The 17,855-nt window shown below is 42.3% G+C and overlaps 1 protein-coding gene across 7 annotated transcripts in view; it reads left to right on the top strand.

The window, feature by feature from the left end:
• The window catches only part of MAP3K20 (mitogen-activated protein kinase kinase kinase 20), a 138,969-nt gene extending 121,364 nt beyond the window's left edge, over positions 1-17,605 (top strand). For all 7 annotated transcript variants that reach the window (XM_036319961.1, XM_036319960.1, XM_036319958.1 and 4 more), the window contains 4 exons: positions 6,577-6,693; positions 8,968-9,042; positions 11,709-11,859; positions 16,058-17,605. In XM_036319961.1, the coding sequence (XP_036175854.1) occupies positions 6,577-6,693; positions 8,968-9,042; positions 11,709-11,859; positions 16,058-16,755 (1,041 nt within the window). In that variant the 3' untranslated portion in view covers positions 16,756-17,605. The remainder of the gene's footprint in view (positions 1-6,576; positions 6,694-8,967; positions 9,043-11,708; positions 11,860-16,057) is intronic.
• Positions 17,606-17,855: the final 250 nt, after the last annotated feature.

The raw sequence follows: 17,855 nt of genomic DNA, 5'->3' as shown, positions 1-17,855 counted from the left end.
TGGCGGTGCCTCTGGTTGTGCAGGAAGGATTGGCTGGGAAAGGGCATGAGGGCACTTTCTAGGGAAGTAAAAATAATTTGCTTTTTTGTGTGGTTACATTGGTATATACATCGGTCACCATTTATTCAACAATGCATTTAAGATATTGCACTTTATTGTATGCAAATTATACCTCAATAAAAAAAATACATTAAAAAAAATGTTGTCTGCAACCTTCAGGTAAAGGTGATCTGTAGGAGCCTGAAAGCCTGATATGGGGTCTGTTTCCTTCTGAAATGTCCTGAAAAATCTTGGCCTTAGATGTTTAAAGATTTACCTATAGTGTTCATATTTGCAATAAAGTGTTGATAGGAAAAAATTAGAGAGAGATTTTATTCCTTGAGTTGCCCAGAATTTAATATTTAAAGTTTAATTTTTGTACTTCCTTCAATTCCTTTTCCCATTTGGAAAATATGTTGCTATCTTGATTTGTGTGTGTGTGTGTGTGTGTGGTGGGGGGGCGGAGAGCAGGGATATCTATGTTTGGCATCGCTTATACTCCAAAGAATTTTAAACAGCTTGCAAAGAACATAAAAATGATTTCTCAGTAAGACATACTTTAGCATAACTGAGTGTTGTTTAGAATTTTGTCTTTACAGGGTTAATAGTTGCTCTTTTACTCAGCCAATAATCTTAAATCAGAAAAAATTTTCATAAAGTTGGCAATGCTGAAGCAGTTCAAAGGGAATGAATGCTTGCTTGTCCTCCACCTACCAGGCACTTGCTCTTTAAATTATCCAGGTATTTCAGCAGCTGCCCAGATAAATGGTACCCAGCAGAATTGTCACTTTTTCATCGGTTTCAAATGCAAAAATTCCCCTCTCCTCAACAAAATTCCATATATTTCTTGTAGATTCGCATTGGGAGGCAGATTATCTCGCTGGTAGAAAGGTGTGGATAACTCTCTTTTTGCTATTCAACACCCTAACAAAGAGCTGCCCAGTGCCCGGCTCTGTTCCTGTCATAGTGTCTTTTCCCTCTTGAATAGTAATCAGCGTCCCCCAGAAATGTGCGTCAAGGTGCAGATATGAGCAGTGGGAATGTCTTCTCATGTGGGAATCCAGTTAGGAGGTTAAAATCCATGGTGGCCAGGACCTGTCTCATGATCTGTTTGTGTAACTAGACGGGACGGGGTTGTTGCTGGTTTGGGAAGTGGAAGTCATGCCTCGCCACAAAGCCCTTTACGCCAGGGCTGCAAGGAAGTGTTTGTGATTCCAGGCATTGGCCAGATCAGTCAAGAAAGAGCATACAGACCGTGAATGGCACCATATGCACTTTTAACAATGATCTTTTTCAACAATGGAGGGGGAAATCGGCCATGTTGGACTTGTTAGAGACTCAGTGTTCCAATCTCTGCCATGGAGCCCTAAAAAGAAATTCATTGAGATAATTTGCACTGTTTATTGACTTTGGAAGATAAAAGTCCTCTGTACTGTAATTCTTACTTCTGTTAACCCATAACACGGATTGTTCAGGATTCAGAAAAGACTGAGGGGAAACCTGCTCTCATATAGTACACCACCTTGGCTGAGTTCTGAGCTCTACAACTTGCTGTCTTGGTCGAATACCTCATCTTTAGTTTCCTCATCTGAGGTAAAGCTCTCTGGCTGTCAATCACTTTTCATAGCCATTGTACCTCCAGATGATGTTCCTATTGGTAGGGCCGCATCAGGATTCATTGACGCAGGAAAGGGAAGAACTGGTGTTATTTCATTTATCTATGTAAGAAGATACACGTTTGCTCCTTCTTTGATTTCTTTCATAAAATCAGTCAGTGTTATATTGCCACCTGGCTTTTTTCCCAACCTTGGACATTCCCTGGCATTAGAGTTACTTAGTGTTCTCTGGATCCCCAAATTCATGCCCAAGTAAGATGCTCTGGCCCAGCCTGTCTGTTCTGGCCAGATCCCAAATCTAGGCACTCCTCGTACCTTCCTGCCAGTGAACACTCATTACCTCTGGCCCATTCCCTTAGATTGCTGCTAGATGATGGGCCACCCAGTCCAATAACAAACTGGAGCTCTGTTGGTAACCAATATTAGTAACAATAATAATTACTCCTCTTTGAGCTCCTTTTTTGGCTCTGACACTGTGCTGGGAACTTAATTTACGTTATCTCATTTAAACCTCAGAGAGCACAACTAGTTGTTTGTAATTAAAGGACACGAAGGCTCCGACAGGACATATAACTTGGCTAAGGTTAGGAGAGAAGAAAGTTGGGGGGGGGGGGGCGGATTCAAACCCATGTTGTTGGACTTTAGACTTGTGGTCTTTTATCTCCCCCTCCTGCTTCTCCCCTAGTAAATGGCTTAATGTATCATTCTTTCCTATATTGTTTCTGTTTTAAAAGAAATCCTCAAAATCTTCAACCTAATGAGTGAATAACAGGGCTATTTCAGACCAGCATGAGTGAAATGCTTTTGGAAAGGGAGTTCTTTGAGGCCCCACAGGCTCTCTCAAAATACAGAGTTGCCTGCTTTTGATTTCTGCTTGTCAGAATTGAGAATCATTTTCACACGTCCAAAGTGACTTTAGAATGTTTCCGATTAAAAAATCAATACCCACCTTTCTGTCACTCACATCAAGCCAAAATCAATAGTTCACCCTGGTTAAACTGAATCGTTTTTAAAACAGAGCCCTCATTCCCATGACCTGGTCCCTATCACTACCAAGGAACTGAAAAGGTAGCAATTGTGCATGTAAAAATCTATATTGGGCTTGTAAGTATGTGGAATTGTTACTTTTAGTGATATTACTGATGATTCAATTCATCTTATTTGTATGAAAACCTTTTCAGTGATCAATTGTGTAAGAACTCATTCCATGGCATTCCATCTGGAGTTGAATTCCTGTGGAATTCAATAACTTGTTTAAATCCTAGGAGTTGTGGAGAATGCTCATTGACACATATGACTCACTGGGTAACAAAAATACCAGGAATACTTTAGAGTAATTTGAAATTGAGCAAAAGTTAAAGAATTTCATTACTTTGTGGATTACTTTTCTTAAGTAGACAACAATTGAATCATAGAGGCCCTGAAAATACCTAAGAGTAATAGCAGGGCATTGACAGATTGAGTTAATAATTCAAGTAAACAATGCATATTCTCTTTCCTTCTTACCCAGCTTTGTAACAAGAAGTACCTGCTTTTTAATGAATGGAGAATGCCACCCTTGTCTTCTAACCGCCTTGATTATACTTTTATTGCTTCTGCAGCTATTTTCCTTTATGGTCCAGGTGAAAGGCTTTCTTTCAGATAAGAGAAAAGGGGAATTTAGAAAGTAGAAGGTCTGTAGCGCTATTATGTAGATCTTTGTTTCTCCAACTTAGACTTTGAGAAACAAAGAAGCAGTTGCCCAGGGCAGGACCGATGGCCACTTGATGCTTTGGTTGTATTAGCAAAATATTCTCTGGTCCTTCTCCCGCCTGTCTGTGTCAATAGCTGGTCCCATTGTGAAGCTCCTCAAACCACCCAGCGAGTCCATCCTGCCACCCTTCCCAACTGTCCTCCCCCATTGGCATCTCCTCCAGCTTCGGAGCCAGGCCTCCTTGTGCGGTTATCATCCCACCTCCACCGCTCGTTGGCTAGGAAACTCTTGGAAAAGTCCTTAATCTGTCTGAGGCCCATTTTCCTCTCTTACCTATTTTAAGGATATCGACTAGGTAAGTTGATATTAACTGCATACATACCCAGCAACATGCCTAGAGCACAGTAAGCATTCCACAGTTGTGAATCCCTTCCTGTCAGTCCCTTCTCGCCGCAGAGTTTCTCTGAGCACGTGCACTTTGGGGAATGAGGTCACAGAGTACTTGGGTTGTGAGATGGGAGAGCCAAGCAGAGGGAATCGGACATTTGCACACAGTTCAAGGTCTTTTGACTGTGCTTTGACTAACTTAATTCCAAAACTTGACAGGTAAGAGAACCAGAACTACATAAACTCAGCTTGTTGAAGGCTTTTTATTCCCACTGCTGCCTTGAGTCTGTTTCAGAGAAAAGCAATGGAGACTCCAAAGAGTCATTATCCTGCCCAGTCATCTCTGGGCCCAAGTGTCACGGACGCAGGGCCTCCAAAACAAAGAAATACTGAGAGATTTGTCAATTCTGAGTGACTAACTTGACTTATGTTAGCCAAGAGCTAGATTTTCGTATTTTTAATAGACCTTTTCCATCACTAATTGTCTCTCCTTCTTGTGCCTGTGACTGGGGAAAGCGGGTGACTCCCCTCAGGCCTGTGCTCCTCTTGGCTCTGCAATTCTTCTGCAAGTTTTCCTAAGACATCAGGCTCCCCCAGCTTCCTTGTGAAGCCAACAGGTTGTCAACAGCCTTTCTGTTAGTGCTCTTTCATAATCATTTTGTCTGGGCTTGCTAAGGAAGCATTCCAGGGCTAGTGCTACGAGAGCATTTTCTAGTTTCGGCACGTACGGTGCTCAGTACATTAGTCTCAATCTCTCAGAATCCTTCAAAGAATATAAGAAAGAAGGTGAATTTATAGTCCAGGGGTCAAATCTGATGCAAAGACATGAGTTTATTTTTCCTTTTAATTGTACACACAGTATTTATCCCACAACACATTATATTGTTCATACAGCAAGGTTGAAAAAATTTCATAGTGAACCCTCATATACCCACCTCCACAATTCAACCATTAACATTTCACTCTACTTGCTTTATCACATCTGTCCACCTATCAGTCCCTATTTGTGTGCATTTCAAAGTACTTCACAGACATCAGTACACTTTCTCCTAAATATTTCTGTATGCTAGAGTTCAGTGAGAAGTGCACATCTCAATATGCATTTGCTCACTTAATGCATATACCTATATAACCCAAACCCCCATCAGTAGAGCATTACCACTCCCAGAAAGTTCCTCACGCCCCTTCCCATTCAATCCCATCTGCAGAAGCAACCACTCTTATGAATTTTTCCCATGATAGATTGGTTTTGTCTGTTCCAGAAAGTCATATAAATGGAATTCTTAGTATGTTCTTTTTGTATAAGACTTTCACTCACTGTAATGTTTGTGTGATAGATCCATGTCATTACGTGCATCAGTAATAATTCCCTTGTATTGCCGAGTAATATTCCATTCTATGAATATACAACAGTTTATCCTTCTGTTGATGAACACTTGGCCTGCTTCCAGCTCTTTGGCTCTCATGAGGAAGCTAATCAGAGCAATTCTGTGCAAGTCTTTTTTCATTTCTCTGGGGTAAATATCTAGGAGAAGACTTTGTGGGTTATAGAATAGGTGTATGTTTGGTTTTATAATAAATTGCCAAGACTTGTTTCCAAAATAATTATACCATTTACACTCCCACTGGTAATCCAGTAGCTCCAAATTCTGGCCACCATTAGCTGTTATCAGTCTTAGCCATCTGGTAGTTGTATAGTGTATCGAATTGTGGTTTTAATTTAAAGTCCCCTGGTGACTAATGGTGTAGTAAAGCACTGTATCATTACATGGTTCTTTTCCTGAAAATGTAACATGCCATCATTTAAAAAACCAAGAGTTTTCATGTAAGAATCCAGATATCCAGTTTTTCAGGAAACATTAAAGGACTTAGCAACACTGGGCTTGTATTCCCACATGGGGACAATCAGCAGAAGCTGAGTAGTGGCTGTTGTTCCTTTAAAACAGTTGCCCTTTTGTTCCTTAGAGTCCCTTACCCTTCCCATAACTCCCCAACACTTGGTTAGGCCAATTGTCATACATCATCACATTTGTGGTATTGTCTTCCTTCCTGTTAAAAGGAAAGTGAGTTCTTCCTTGAACCTATGTCATTATCAATACTGGAAAAGGAAAAGGTAGATCAAGAGGGCCTTATATTTAAAAAAAAAAAAAAAAAGTGGAAAGACTACATCCCTTTGTGTCAATGAAAAAAATATTCCTACGTTAATATGGAAATTAAATTGGTCAATTTTGAAAGATTACAATTTAAGGCTCCTTAATGAAACTGCCTGGCTTTACTCATTTTTATTATCTGCCTGGCCCCTTTAGGATTTGGAGTTTGCAACCCCTATAATAGAACACTTACATTGATAAATTATGTCTCAAGATTGCCCTCACTGGGGGTTATTTAGCTATGTCGAGAGATTTCATTTCATGTCTTTTATTGAAATGGGGGAGGAAAAATAAGAAACACTCCAATAATACTTTATTTAAAACTAGAGGCCCGGTGCACGACATTCATGCACTGGGGTGGGGAAGGGTCCCCCAGCCCAGCCTGCACCCTCTCCCAGTCTGGGACCCCTTGGGGGACCCCACCACCACTGCAGAAGCCAGCTGTGAGCCCAGCTTCTGGCTGAGTGGTTCTTCCCCTATGGGAATGCACTGACCACCAGGGGGCAGCTCCTGCACTGATCATCTGCCCCATGAAGGTCAGTGCGCATCATAGCGACTGGTCATTCCGCCGTTCGGTCGATTTGAATATTAGGGTTTTATTATATAGGATACTTCATGTGTTATAAAACATTGAGACTAAAAAATTTTTTTTTCACTTTCTCAAATTCTGTAATTTTGTTTTTAATTCCAGGACTGTAAGTGGAAAATGTATATGGAGATAGATGGGGATGAAATTGCAATAACCTACATCAAAGATGTGACATTCAACACCAACCTACCTGATGCAGAGATTTTAAAGATGACAAAGGTAGGGTTCTATTTACGGCTTAAAAGCTTTTGTGAATTCACAGATATCAAACAAAGATATTAAAATACCCCAGCAGTGTGCTTTTGTGCTGCTGATGCTCACATCAGCCGAGCCTCAAGCTGGCAGTTGAAAGGCACATTTTATTTAGCAGATTGAGATCATAATAGTTTTTTGTTAAAATTCCACTTATGCTGTGTGAGCTAAAAAGTATTACAGAAGGTATCATTTAATTTTTTTTCTACATTTCTTTATACTCAGAATGTCATTTACTAAAGAAAAGAAAATGCTAAAGATGAAAATATTTACCTCAAATTTTGGCTCATTTTAAACTTTGGAAAACTTGTAAGGAGGAAGGTTTTCTTGGTTGTGCTCAGTTTCTTGAAGGGCAGTGACGAGGTTAGTCATGAGGCACGTGTTGAAGTCTTCACAGCTTCTTGAAGTTCACACCTATGAATCCCTGGCGAGGCCAGAGAGCATGTTCCTGCTTTAGGGTCACTGGTAGAAGCCTGCCCATTAAAAACACTGAAGAAAGTCTTAAAGAAATGCTTAGCTTCTCCTAAAAATAAAATAAAATAAAATAAAGACTGTCGAATTTCAGAGGGAAGGCAAGTGTGGGTGGGTGGGAAGAGATTAACCAAAGAACTTGTATGCATATATGCATAACCCATGGACACAGACAATAGGGTGGTGAAGGCCTGGGGGTGGGGGGTGGGGCATGCTAGAAGGGATCAATGGGGGGAAAAAAGGGACAACTGTAGTACTTTCAACAATAAAGGTTTTTTTAAAAACTCAATAAAGAAAGAACTTGGGGGAAAAAAATTTCAACTCTGTACCAATCACACTGAAAATATATATATGAGGCTTAAATCACCGAAGGTCAACAACATCCATGGTATCAATAGGACTGTCACCCTGAACTTCACATGTGCCATTAACTCTTATACACTCTTAAGTGTGTGTTTGGTGTTAGTGGAGGAAATGGGATTGGTAGCAAAGAAGAACCTGGGTTCACCCACATGGGAAGTGAAAAGAGTCTTCAAAGCCACATCATTAGACTTGCAAATATGTTCCCTTCCCAGGCATCACATTGCTAAACTCCCAAATCCTTTTAATTTAAAATTGCTAAACTCCCAAGTTCATCAAGTAGATTGATTTGACATTCATTGTTGGATTTCCCTGAGTAATGGAGTTGTTTCAATGGTGTTATTTACCTGTAAAGGTTATGATCTGGTTGCAACTTTCCTTTATTTTGGGGGACATATTGCTGTGACATCTTGAAGACTGGACAGGTACTTCTTTCCTCCCTACCTGTGCCGGCTCTGGTTGCAGCAGTTGTTCTTTGCTTCAGTGTCATTCAGGATCCAAGCCATTGCCTGCTAAGGGAAGGAAGGTGTTCAGGGCAGAAAGACCAGGGCGGAGGCATTAAATCAAATACAAGTGTTTCTGCTGTAATGCCATATATGCATTCCTGACGAACCACATCGTCTGCAAAAATCACACGCCAACATTAATAGGGCTTTTAGGGAAACTAGAATTGGGGCAGACCACTCAAAATAAGTAGAATTTTTTAACACCATCAGAAGCGATAACAATTCTAGTCAAAACAACAGCAAGAAGAACAAACAAAACACCTACTAGCCCAGTTAAATCTCAGCCGAATTTGCTTTGTACCCAGTTCAGACGCCTGGGATGAAGTGGGGTCGGGGGGAGGAGCAGAGAGATTCATTTCTAATAATGACCATTTTCATCAAAATTAAAATAGGATCCAAGGCGTACACTTCTTCACTGATCCTTTGTTTTAATATAGTGGGGAAATGTCTCCACAGTCTCATTTGCACGCAGAGCTTTGCCAATAGCCTGATATAGGGGAGGGCAGAGTGGTTGCTGAAGCCACTGGACCAGCCGCTGCTTGAGGAAGGTACTTCGCAGTCTTACATTGTTAAGGGTTTCTCTTCATTGTGAGAAAGTTTTCTGCTAATGCTTCAAAATATTAGCATGAATTAATGACCTAATGATAGGATTGGGTGATATATCAGGAAAGAGGAGATTGTGGAAGGCCAGAACTGGATGTTTGTAAATATATGAAAGGATGTCTTATAAAAACCAAAACCCCATACACTGGCACGCTATAAGTAATCACACACGACTTCCACGCTAACCTGACATTGTGCCCCTATTTGCCAATTGTGTCTGGTGCAGCCGGCCTCAGGGGAACATGCTGTAGCAGAACAGGCTGTACCATTGCCCTACACCAGCCTAACTTTTGTTTTTCAGCCCCCATTTGTAATGGAGAAGTGGATTGTGGGAATAACAGAAAATCAGACTGTAGAATGTACTGTCACATATGAGGTAAGCTTGGGATGGAGGGAGGGGTTCTCTGGGGGCGGGGATGGAAGGGTGGAGGGGCTGGTGGCTTTCTCAGTAGGAATTTATTTGGACGAGAAACCATTGAACCAATGTGAATATGGGAAGATCAATGTAATTACTCTAACAAAGTGTTGGGAGGGAAAGAAAATAGGATACACTTACCTAGATAGAGACTGAGGTAGTAATTCATTCATTCATCAGTTAATGTCTGAGCACCTCCTACGTGCCACATAATGTGTTATGTATTGGGGATGCCAGTGAAAAAACAGAGTGCTTAAAGTTTAGGGGTAAGAGTAGATCAGTGATTCTTCACAAGGATAGATTCAACTTCAACTACCTTCCAGAGGTAAGGGGGATCTATTATCAAAAGCATATTCCATAGATTTTATATACAGAAAATTACAAAAACTTACACTAAAAAAATATACTATTAAAATTAAAATTCATCTATTTAGCAAATGCCTACTGACAAATATTGTTCTGTGATTAGGATAGACCAAATCTGTACTCTGTTGAGTCTTATATTCCAGTGAGGGAGGGCGGAGATAGAAAATAAATAGGTAACAAATAAATAAGTGATGTCAGGGAGTGATGAGTGCTAACCAGAAAATAGTGAGACTCGGGCAGGAGATTTCGTGACCAGGGAAGGTCCCTCCTCTGAGGGGGAAGAAGAAGGAAGAAACAGCAGAGGAAAGGCAAGTGAGAGTTCCTGAGGCACAGAGGGCAATGACAAAGCTAGAGAGGTGGGCGGGGCTGGCGCATGCAGGCTCATGGCCAAAGTGAGGAGTTTGGATTTACTCTAAGCATGGAGGGGAAGCCAAGTGCTTAAAATAACCTAATTATGGCCCTAACCGGTTTGGCTCAATGGATAGAGCGTCGGCCTGCGGACTTAAGGGTCCCGGGTTCGATTCGGTCAAGGGCATGTACTTTGGTTGCAGGCACATCCCCAGTGGGGGGTGTGCAGGAGGCAGCTGATCGGTGTTTCTCTCTCATCGATGTTTCTAACTCTCTATCCCTCTCTCTTTCTCTCTGTAAAAAAATCAATAAAATATATTTTAAAAAAATAACCTAATTATGTTTTGAACATTAGGAAGACTTTATGGCTGATGGGACATACAAAGTAGAGAAACCCTGGGGGACGGGGTTAGAGGGGACCAGGTATAGCCCCGAGTCTCAGCACACATGAAGATACTGGTATGCATCTACCATCAATATGATGTGCATTTCATTCATTCATTCAAGTGTTCATTCAAGGAACATTCAGGAAGGATTTACTATGACCTAGGCACTGTAAGAGGAGTTTACACGTTTTATCTCATCGATCTTGTGTAAATACGGAAAGGTAGGTAGCATTGTCTTCACTTGGCAGCTAGGGAAAATAGGCTCAGAGAGATGAATGGTAGCCCAGAGGTTTGGAGTTGTCAGTGTCATTGTGGGTGGAGTCTCACCAGGTCCTCTGACTGTAAACACAGTTTCCACCAGGTCCTCTGACTGTAAATACAGCCTCCAATTGGACTCCATGCACTAGCACATTATGATGGTCTTCTGAGCCACCCCGGTCTGGCTTTTCAACATTAGAATCCAAACCCTGGCCAGTTCACTGCCCCAGGGTGGCCCAGTGCTGGAAGCCAATAGTGTTATAGCAGCTATTTATCCTCATCAGCCAAGGTGCACAGCGTCTCAGGGAGGAGGCACCTGAGAAATAGCATTAATTGTCAAATGTTGCTTGCAGGACACAAAACCTAAAAACAGAGGTTGACTGGTCTTGAGGAACTTGGAATCTAGACTATTCTGGAGCCTGTTGACCATTCCCCACCCCACCACCAAGGAAAACCCTCTTTTTACTATTGTAGACAGTGATAATAGCTAGACTTCCTCTCTGCCTTCCTTAGTCAGTAAGGAGACATACTACACGGAATTCTTCTCTTCTCCTTTTCTCTCCCCTTCCTCTTCCTCCTCCTCTTCTCAGGCTCCATCCATCTGTAACTGTCACTTCAGGGCTCTTTAAACATGTATTGGTAACCTTATTGAACACTGAGAGGCTCTCGAATCCTGCTTCGTGACACCTGGTGAGTAGGGAAGTTTGGAAACAAGAAAGTGCTGTGTCTTGATCTGGTGTCCTCTTCTTTTTCAAATTCTTGGTATTGACTCTATCCTCTCTCCCTTTTGAATCTGTTACCCTGTACCTCCCATGGGGTAATTAGCCCCACCAAATGACCCACACTTGCCCAGTTACCCTGCTGATCAGAGGCAGTCAGGCAAAATGGTGGTCAGATTTTTATTTATTCAACAAAATGTCAGCTTTCAAATACTATAAACAGAAGAAATTGTTTTTCATTTCTTATTTTAAAAGAAGTAAGTTGAGATTGGCCAAATATAATACATTCTGAGAGAAGATAGCCACATTTTTAATGACTATAATCCACTAAGGAATAAAGTGCTTTCATCTGGAATAAAGTGGTTAAAATGTGTCTCTTAATCAAATTACCATATTTAGGCAAACTATAAATATGTCACCTAATGCATTTATTATAGTGTTCTAAGAAGTTAAATTGAAGTGATATGATAACCTGATTTTCTTTCCTTCCTATTTTATTAACATGTGTATGTTTGGTTGTGGGTTTCACTAAATTTTTTTCTTTTTACAGAGTGATGTTAGAACTCCCAAAAGCACTAAACATGTTCATTCGATTCAGTGGAATAGAACGAAACCTCAGGATGAAGTGAAAGCCATCCAACTTGCCATTCAGCCACTATTCCCCAACTCAGAGGGCAACCCTGGAAGCAGGTCTAACTCAAGTAAGTTAGACGTGCTCTAGACTAGACTCCAAACCCTTAAGTACCAAATTCTCATGCCAGGGACAAGCACCACTCTGTGAATAGATATAGCTTTCTAATATAATACTTCCTTCTTCTATTTCCTTTAATATATTTTTATTAATTTATAGAGAGGAAAGGGAGAGAGAGTGAGAGAGAGAGAGAGAGAGAGAAACATCAATGATGAGAGAGAATCATTGATTGGCTGCCTCCTGCACAATCCCCACTGGGATCGAGCCCACAACTCAGGCATGTGCTCTTGACTGGAATCAAACCTGGGACCCTTCAGTCCGCAGGCTGACAGCCTATCCACTGAGCCAAACCAGCTAGGGCCCTTCTTCTATTTTTTCAATATTTGTTTTAAATAGTATTTATGGACTTATAGATATGAGCATATTATAATAAATTTCAGTATTTGGTTAACTGTGATAAAACATGAAAATTAATGATTATGTTATATTGCTAAATAAAATAAGTATATATATATGTATATATATATATTTAGTTTTCAAAATTGTAGGTAAAGATATGAATTTTCTATGTCCAACAAACATTCTTATGAAGCTACTGCTATCACTGGGGCAACTTCCTGAGTCCTGAATACCATACATACATCAAAGCATAGGAATGTCATGAGGAAGGAAGGAGGGAGAGACGGAGGGAGGAAGGGAGAAAGGAAAGTAGGGAGCGGGAAAATAAAGGTAAGAGAGGATAGAGAAAGAGAAAACATGATATGCATATAATGGATAGTGGTGATGGTAATTATAGATGATACTAGAGGCCCAGTGCATGAAATTCGTGCATGAGGGGGGGTGTCCCTCAGCCCAGCCTGCAACCTCTCCAATCTGGGACCCCTTTGGGGATGTCCAACTGCCCACAGGGATCAGGCCTAAACCGGCAGTCAGACATCGCTCTCACAATCTGGGACTGCTGGCTCCTAACCACTCGCCTGTCTGCCTGCCTGCCTGATCACCCCCTAATCGCTCCCCTGCTGGTCTGATTGACGCCTAACTGCTCCCCTGCCAGCCCAATTGCCCCAACTGCCCTCCCCTGCCAGCCCAATCACCCCCAAATGTCCTCCCCCAAAGGCCTGGTCGCCCCTAACAGCCCTCCCCTACAGGCCGGGTCACTCCCAACTGCTGTCCCCTGCCAGCCTGGTCGCCCCTAACTGCCCTCCCCTGCCAGCCTGGTTCCCTCCAATTGCCCTCCCCTCCAGCCTGGTTGCTCCCAACTGCCCTCACTGCTAATCTGGTCACACCAACTGCCCTCCCCTGCTGGCCTGATTGCTCACAACTGCCCTCCCCTGCCAGCCATCTTGTGACAGCCATCTTGGAACAGCGTCGCATGACGCCACCTAGGCTTTTATTATATAGGATAAAGAAAAAACTTAGAAATAACATGGAGGAAGGCCAGCTGGCTTGATGGTAAATTAGTCATCATTTGGTAGATTCGGGGAAGAGGTTCTGACTGTCACCTTTGTGGGTCCAGAAACTCAAATACAACCCAGAGTTATGTTCTGCAGGACTGTGACAAGCTAAAAAACACATGGGGATGGATGCATAAACCCCATGCAATTCAGTTTTTATCATGAAAAATATACCTGCGAACAAACCAGAAATACATGTTTTCTGATCAGTGCATTTTTCCCTAGTAAGAAAATCTACCTGAGAAGCCATATCAGAAGGTTTTTTGTTGGCATGGAGACAAAGGACCCTAATGGCTAGTGTCACTGAGTTATGAGGGCCTGGCTACATGTCTTCTACTGTAAGGACTGGCTTGTCAACCAGCCCAGATATTTTTACATATGCACCAGCCCGGAGGCCCAGAATCCTGGACAGTAAGCCAAACTCTCCAACACATACTTTAATAGCATGCTGGACCTGCCTTCCTCTGTCAACACAGTTGATGGGGTTATTTTCTTTCACAATTGATCACAAGAAGATATTCTGACCATCATGACTGGGCTTGAGTTTTTACCGGCCTTCTCAGCCACAAATGCATCTTCAAACATCTCTTAGGGCATGCTGTCTCTACACATGACTAACCCCATATTGTAGGTGTTGATCCTCACTAGCTTCTCTACAGGAGGAACTCTTAAGTTCTTTCATTTGCTAATTCAACAATCTTGTGTTGCATGCAAATACTATCAAGCCTTAAGGACTTCTTACTATAACAATTTTCCCCTCCCAAATAATTAATATTTTAAGGCACATTTTACTTCTGTAGGCTGTCATAGTCATGATCCCACTTGATGCATGCAACACCTTTGATCCATACAACATTCCACCCTTGAAATCTGTAGGGGTCTTCTCTCTCCACGTCTGCTGTAGTTTCCTCTTTTCTTTTCTTTTTAAATATATTTTTGTTGATTTCAGAGAGGAAGGAAGAGGGCTAGAGAGATAGAAACATCAATGATGAGAGAGAATCATTGATCGGCTGTCTCCTGCACACCCCCTACTGGGGATCGAGCCCACAACCTGTGCATGTGCCCTTGGCCAGAATCGAACCCAAGACCCTTCAAAGGGAGGCTACTTGCTGGCAGAGAGAAGTGAGCATCCTCTGTTCTTGTCAGAAGTTTCATCAGGAGCTCAGAGAGGACCAGCAGGGAACTCAAGAATGTAGGCAACATAGTGTGGGGCCCTGGAGAAGATGGGAGAGATCCACGTGTGAGAACCTTGCTTATTTACTAAAATATAGTGTACAAAATGGTTCTTGTTAATTGACCATTTTCTTTTACCTTAACCTTTTCCTGTTTGCTTCATTTCCATGCAAAAAAAACCCTTTTTTTCTTATTCCTGAACCTCAGGAATCTCTCCTCTGGAGATATGAACTGTCTTTCTTCCAAACAAACTCTAGCTGTCTCCTGTTGGAATCCAATTTCTTTTATCTGCAGAGTTCTTGAGGACTTAAAAGTGCTTGCTGAGAAAAAGCTTTTTGTTTTCTAAATGTGCCCCTGCCATCCAAACACACTCACAGTGTTTTCAGAAGTGAGAATATGGCTAAGTGGGAAGAAGATGGGATTTAGATGCAGATGGGCCCAGCATTATTAGCTAAGTGGCCTTGGGCCAGTTACTTATTTCCCAAACTTGCTCCTCCTTTATGGAATAAGATTATTAGTATTTATTTACCTGAAAAGAATAGCAAGATGATTAAATGAAATAATATAAATAAAGCCTATGGAATAATGACAAGCATATAGCATATAAGTTTAAATATACAGTGTAAAGGCCTTTATTTTTTTAAATGTATCTATACTAATAAAAGGGTAATATGCTAATTAGACCAGACGTCTGCCAGACGACCTTCCAGACAAAGCCATGGTGGTGGGGCCGAGGCAGAGGTGGTTAGAGGCGATCAGGCCAGCAGGGGAGAGCAGTTAGGAGGATCAGGCCAGCAGGCAGGTAAGCTGTTAGGAGCCAGTGATCCCGGATTGTGAGAGGGAGGTCCAACTGCCGGATCTATAGGATCGGGCCTAAACCGGCAGTCAGACATCCCCCAAGGGATCCTGGATTGGAGAGGGTGCAGGCTGGGCTGAGGAACCTCTTCGCGCCCCCCCCCACACACACACACACACAAATTTCATACACCGGACCTCTAGTCTTATATAATAAAAGCCTAATTAATATGCTAAGTGACCAGTTGGCCGGTCAGCTATTCAACCAATCAAAGCGTAATATGCTAATGATGTGCTAAGGCCACTCAACACTCACTATAATGTGCACTGACCACCAGGGGGCAGATGTTCCAACCGGTATGTTAGCTTGCTGCTGGGGTCGGGACTGAGCAAGAAGGGCCAAACATGGCCTGGAGTCCTCCCATGATCCCTCCCCGGCTGGCCAACCTCTAACGTCCCTCCCCAGCCCCAATCGTGCACCTGTGGGGTCCCTTGGCTTGGCCTGCACCCCCTTGCAATCTGGGGCCCCTTGGGGGATGTTGGAGAGCCGGTTTCAGCCTGATACCACAGGCCAGGCTGGGGGACCCCACTGGTGCACAAATGCATGCACCAGGCCTCTAGTTTATAATAATAAAGGAAATGTCCTTATACCCAGCCTAGAATTTCTATGAATGGTAAAGCTTAGAGCATCCCAAACAGGCTTGCATTATCCAGAGACAGGCTGATGAATTAGGCAGTGCAGCTTTGCTGTGGCGTAAGAGATGCTCACTTCCATTTCTTCTGCAGATGCTGATTGCCAGTGGTTGGACACCCTGCGCATGCGGCAGATTGCCTCCAACACTGGTTTACAACGCTCCCAGAGCAACCCTATCCTGGGGTCACCCTTCTACCCCTACTTCAACGACCAGGATTCCTACGCCGCTGCTGTGAGGCGGACCCAGGTGCCCATTAAGTATCAACAGATTACACCCATAAACCAGTCCAGGAGCTCCTCCCCCACCCAGTACGGGCTCTCCAGGAACTTCTCTTCTCTGCATCTCAACTCCAAGGACAGCGGCTTTGCCAGTCTCACGTCCGACAACTCTTCGGAGAGGGCCCAGTACTCAGGCAGAAGTCGGAACAAATACGACCGCGGATGTATGTCGCTCAGCTCGTCTCCTCGGGGAAGGTACAGCGGGAAGAATTCGCACTCCACGCCTTCAAGAGAGAGATACTCTGGGAAGTTCTACCGAGTTCATCAGTCTGCGCTCAATGCGCATCAGTCGCCTGACTTCAAGCGAAGCCCAAATGACCGCCACCAACACCGGACCATCCCGGGGATGCCTTTGAACCCCGAGACTGACTCGGGAGCCGGCGAAGAGAACAAAGTCAGCGAAGGAGGGTGGACGAAGGTGGAATATCGGAAGAAGCCCCACAGAGCGTCTCCTGCCAAGACGAACAGAGAAAGAGCCCGAGGAAGCTACCGCGGGAGGAGAACCTTTTGATGAATTGAACTAGATGAGTTTTCTTTCCTAAGCAAGCTGTAAAAAAAAATAATTAAAAAAAATGAATGGGTTTTCATAAGATGATGCCTTCAGATAGAATTGACAAGAAGACAACTTTTCCATCTTTTTGGATTTGGGAAAAACGTTCTAATTGAAACTACTGCCAAACCAGACCCTAAATTATGGATGTTGGTGGACCAATGATAGTAACTAGACTTAATCACAGTGTACTTACTTTCCCCCCGGAATTAACATGTTCAGAGGAGGGGATATGCCATCGTATTACCCTAACCATTGCTGGTCTGGTTAGGAAGGGCCTGGACTGGCATGAGGTTAAGTGGAGGCACTCGTCTTAGGTGCAAAATTTAAGGGAGCACCCAAAAGCTCAATAGTCAAGAGAAATAAGATGCTAATGCAATACTTAAATAAATGAAAATTAATGCCAAAAATATGCGATAAAAAAATCAAAATCCTAGATAAAGACAGAATCAATATTAATGATTTTTCTTTTTGTCTAAAGCTCCAATATGGCTTGACAAGGTGCTGTTACTGATCTTGTCTTTATTTAAAATTTTGATATTTTGTTCCACATGATTTTTTGGCATTAATTTTCTTTTCTAAAAATATAATTTTTCTTGATTATTGAGGTGTTCCGTTTTGAGGGGTTTTTGTTGTTGTTTAATGTCCCCTTAAATTTTGTGCCCAAGGCAAGTGCCTCACTTGCCTCATCCTAGTCTCAACACTACTGGTTAGTATTTATTTTAGTGAGATATTTGGGTTTTTATTATGGTTGGAGCTGAACTGATTTAGGTTGTCATTTTTAGGCAATAAAAAATGTTACTGAACTTAATGTTGATTACGATGCATATCTCATTCATTAAGACTCATCAGAAACCAAAGATCTAGGAGATTTGTGGTTATTTTCCTAAGCAACTGGAGGCTTTTGAATATTTTTTTCAACATTTTACCAAAGGAGGAGCAAAGAGGGAAACTTGGCATGTCAGAAATCTAAAATCTGTAAGGAAACTGACACAGAGCAGGATAATAATGTCACAAGCTTAGAGCCAGAGAAACTTAAAATTACCAACATCCTTGTTCCA

This window comes from Myotis myotis, unplaced genomic scaffold (assembly GCF_014108235.1).
Source record: "Myotis myotis isolate mMyoMyo1 unplaced genomic scaffold, mMyoMyo1.p scaffold_m19_p_8, whole genome shotgun sequence".
NCBI classification, from domain to species: domain Eukaryota; kingdom Metazoa; phylum Chordata; class Mammalia; order Chiroptera; family Vespertilionidae; genus Myotis; species Myotis myotis.
The sequence above is the reverse complement of the archived record's forward strand: the minus strand, read 5'-3'. Positions and strand labels throughout refer to the sequence as shown.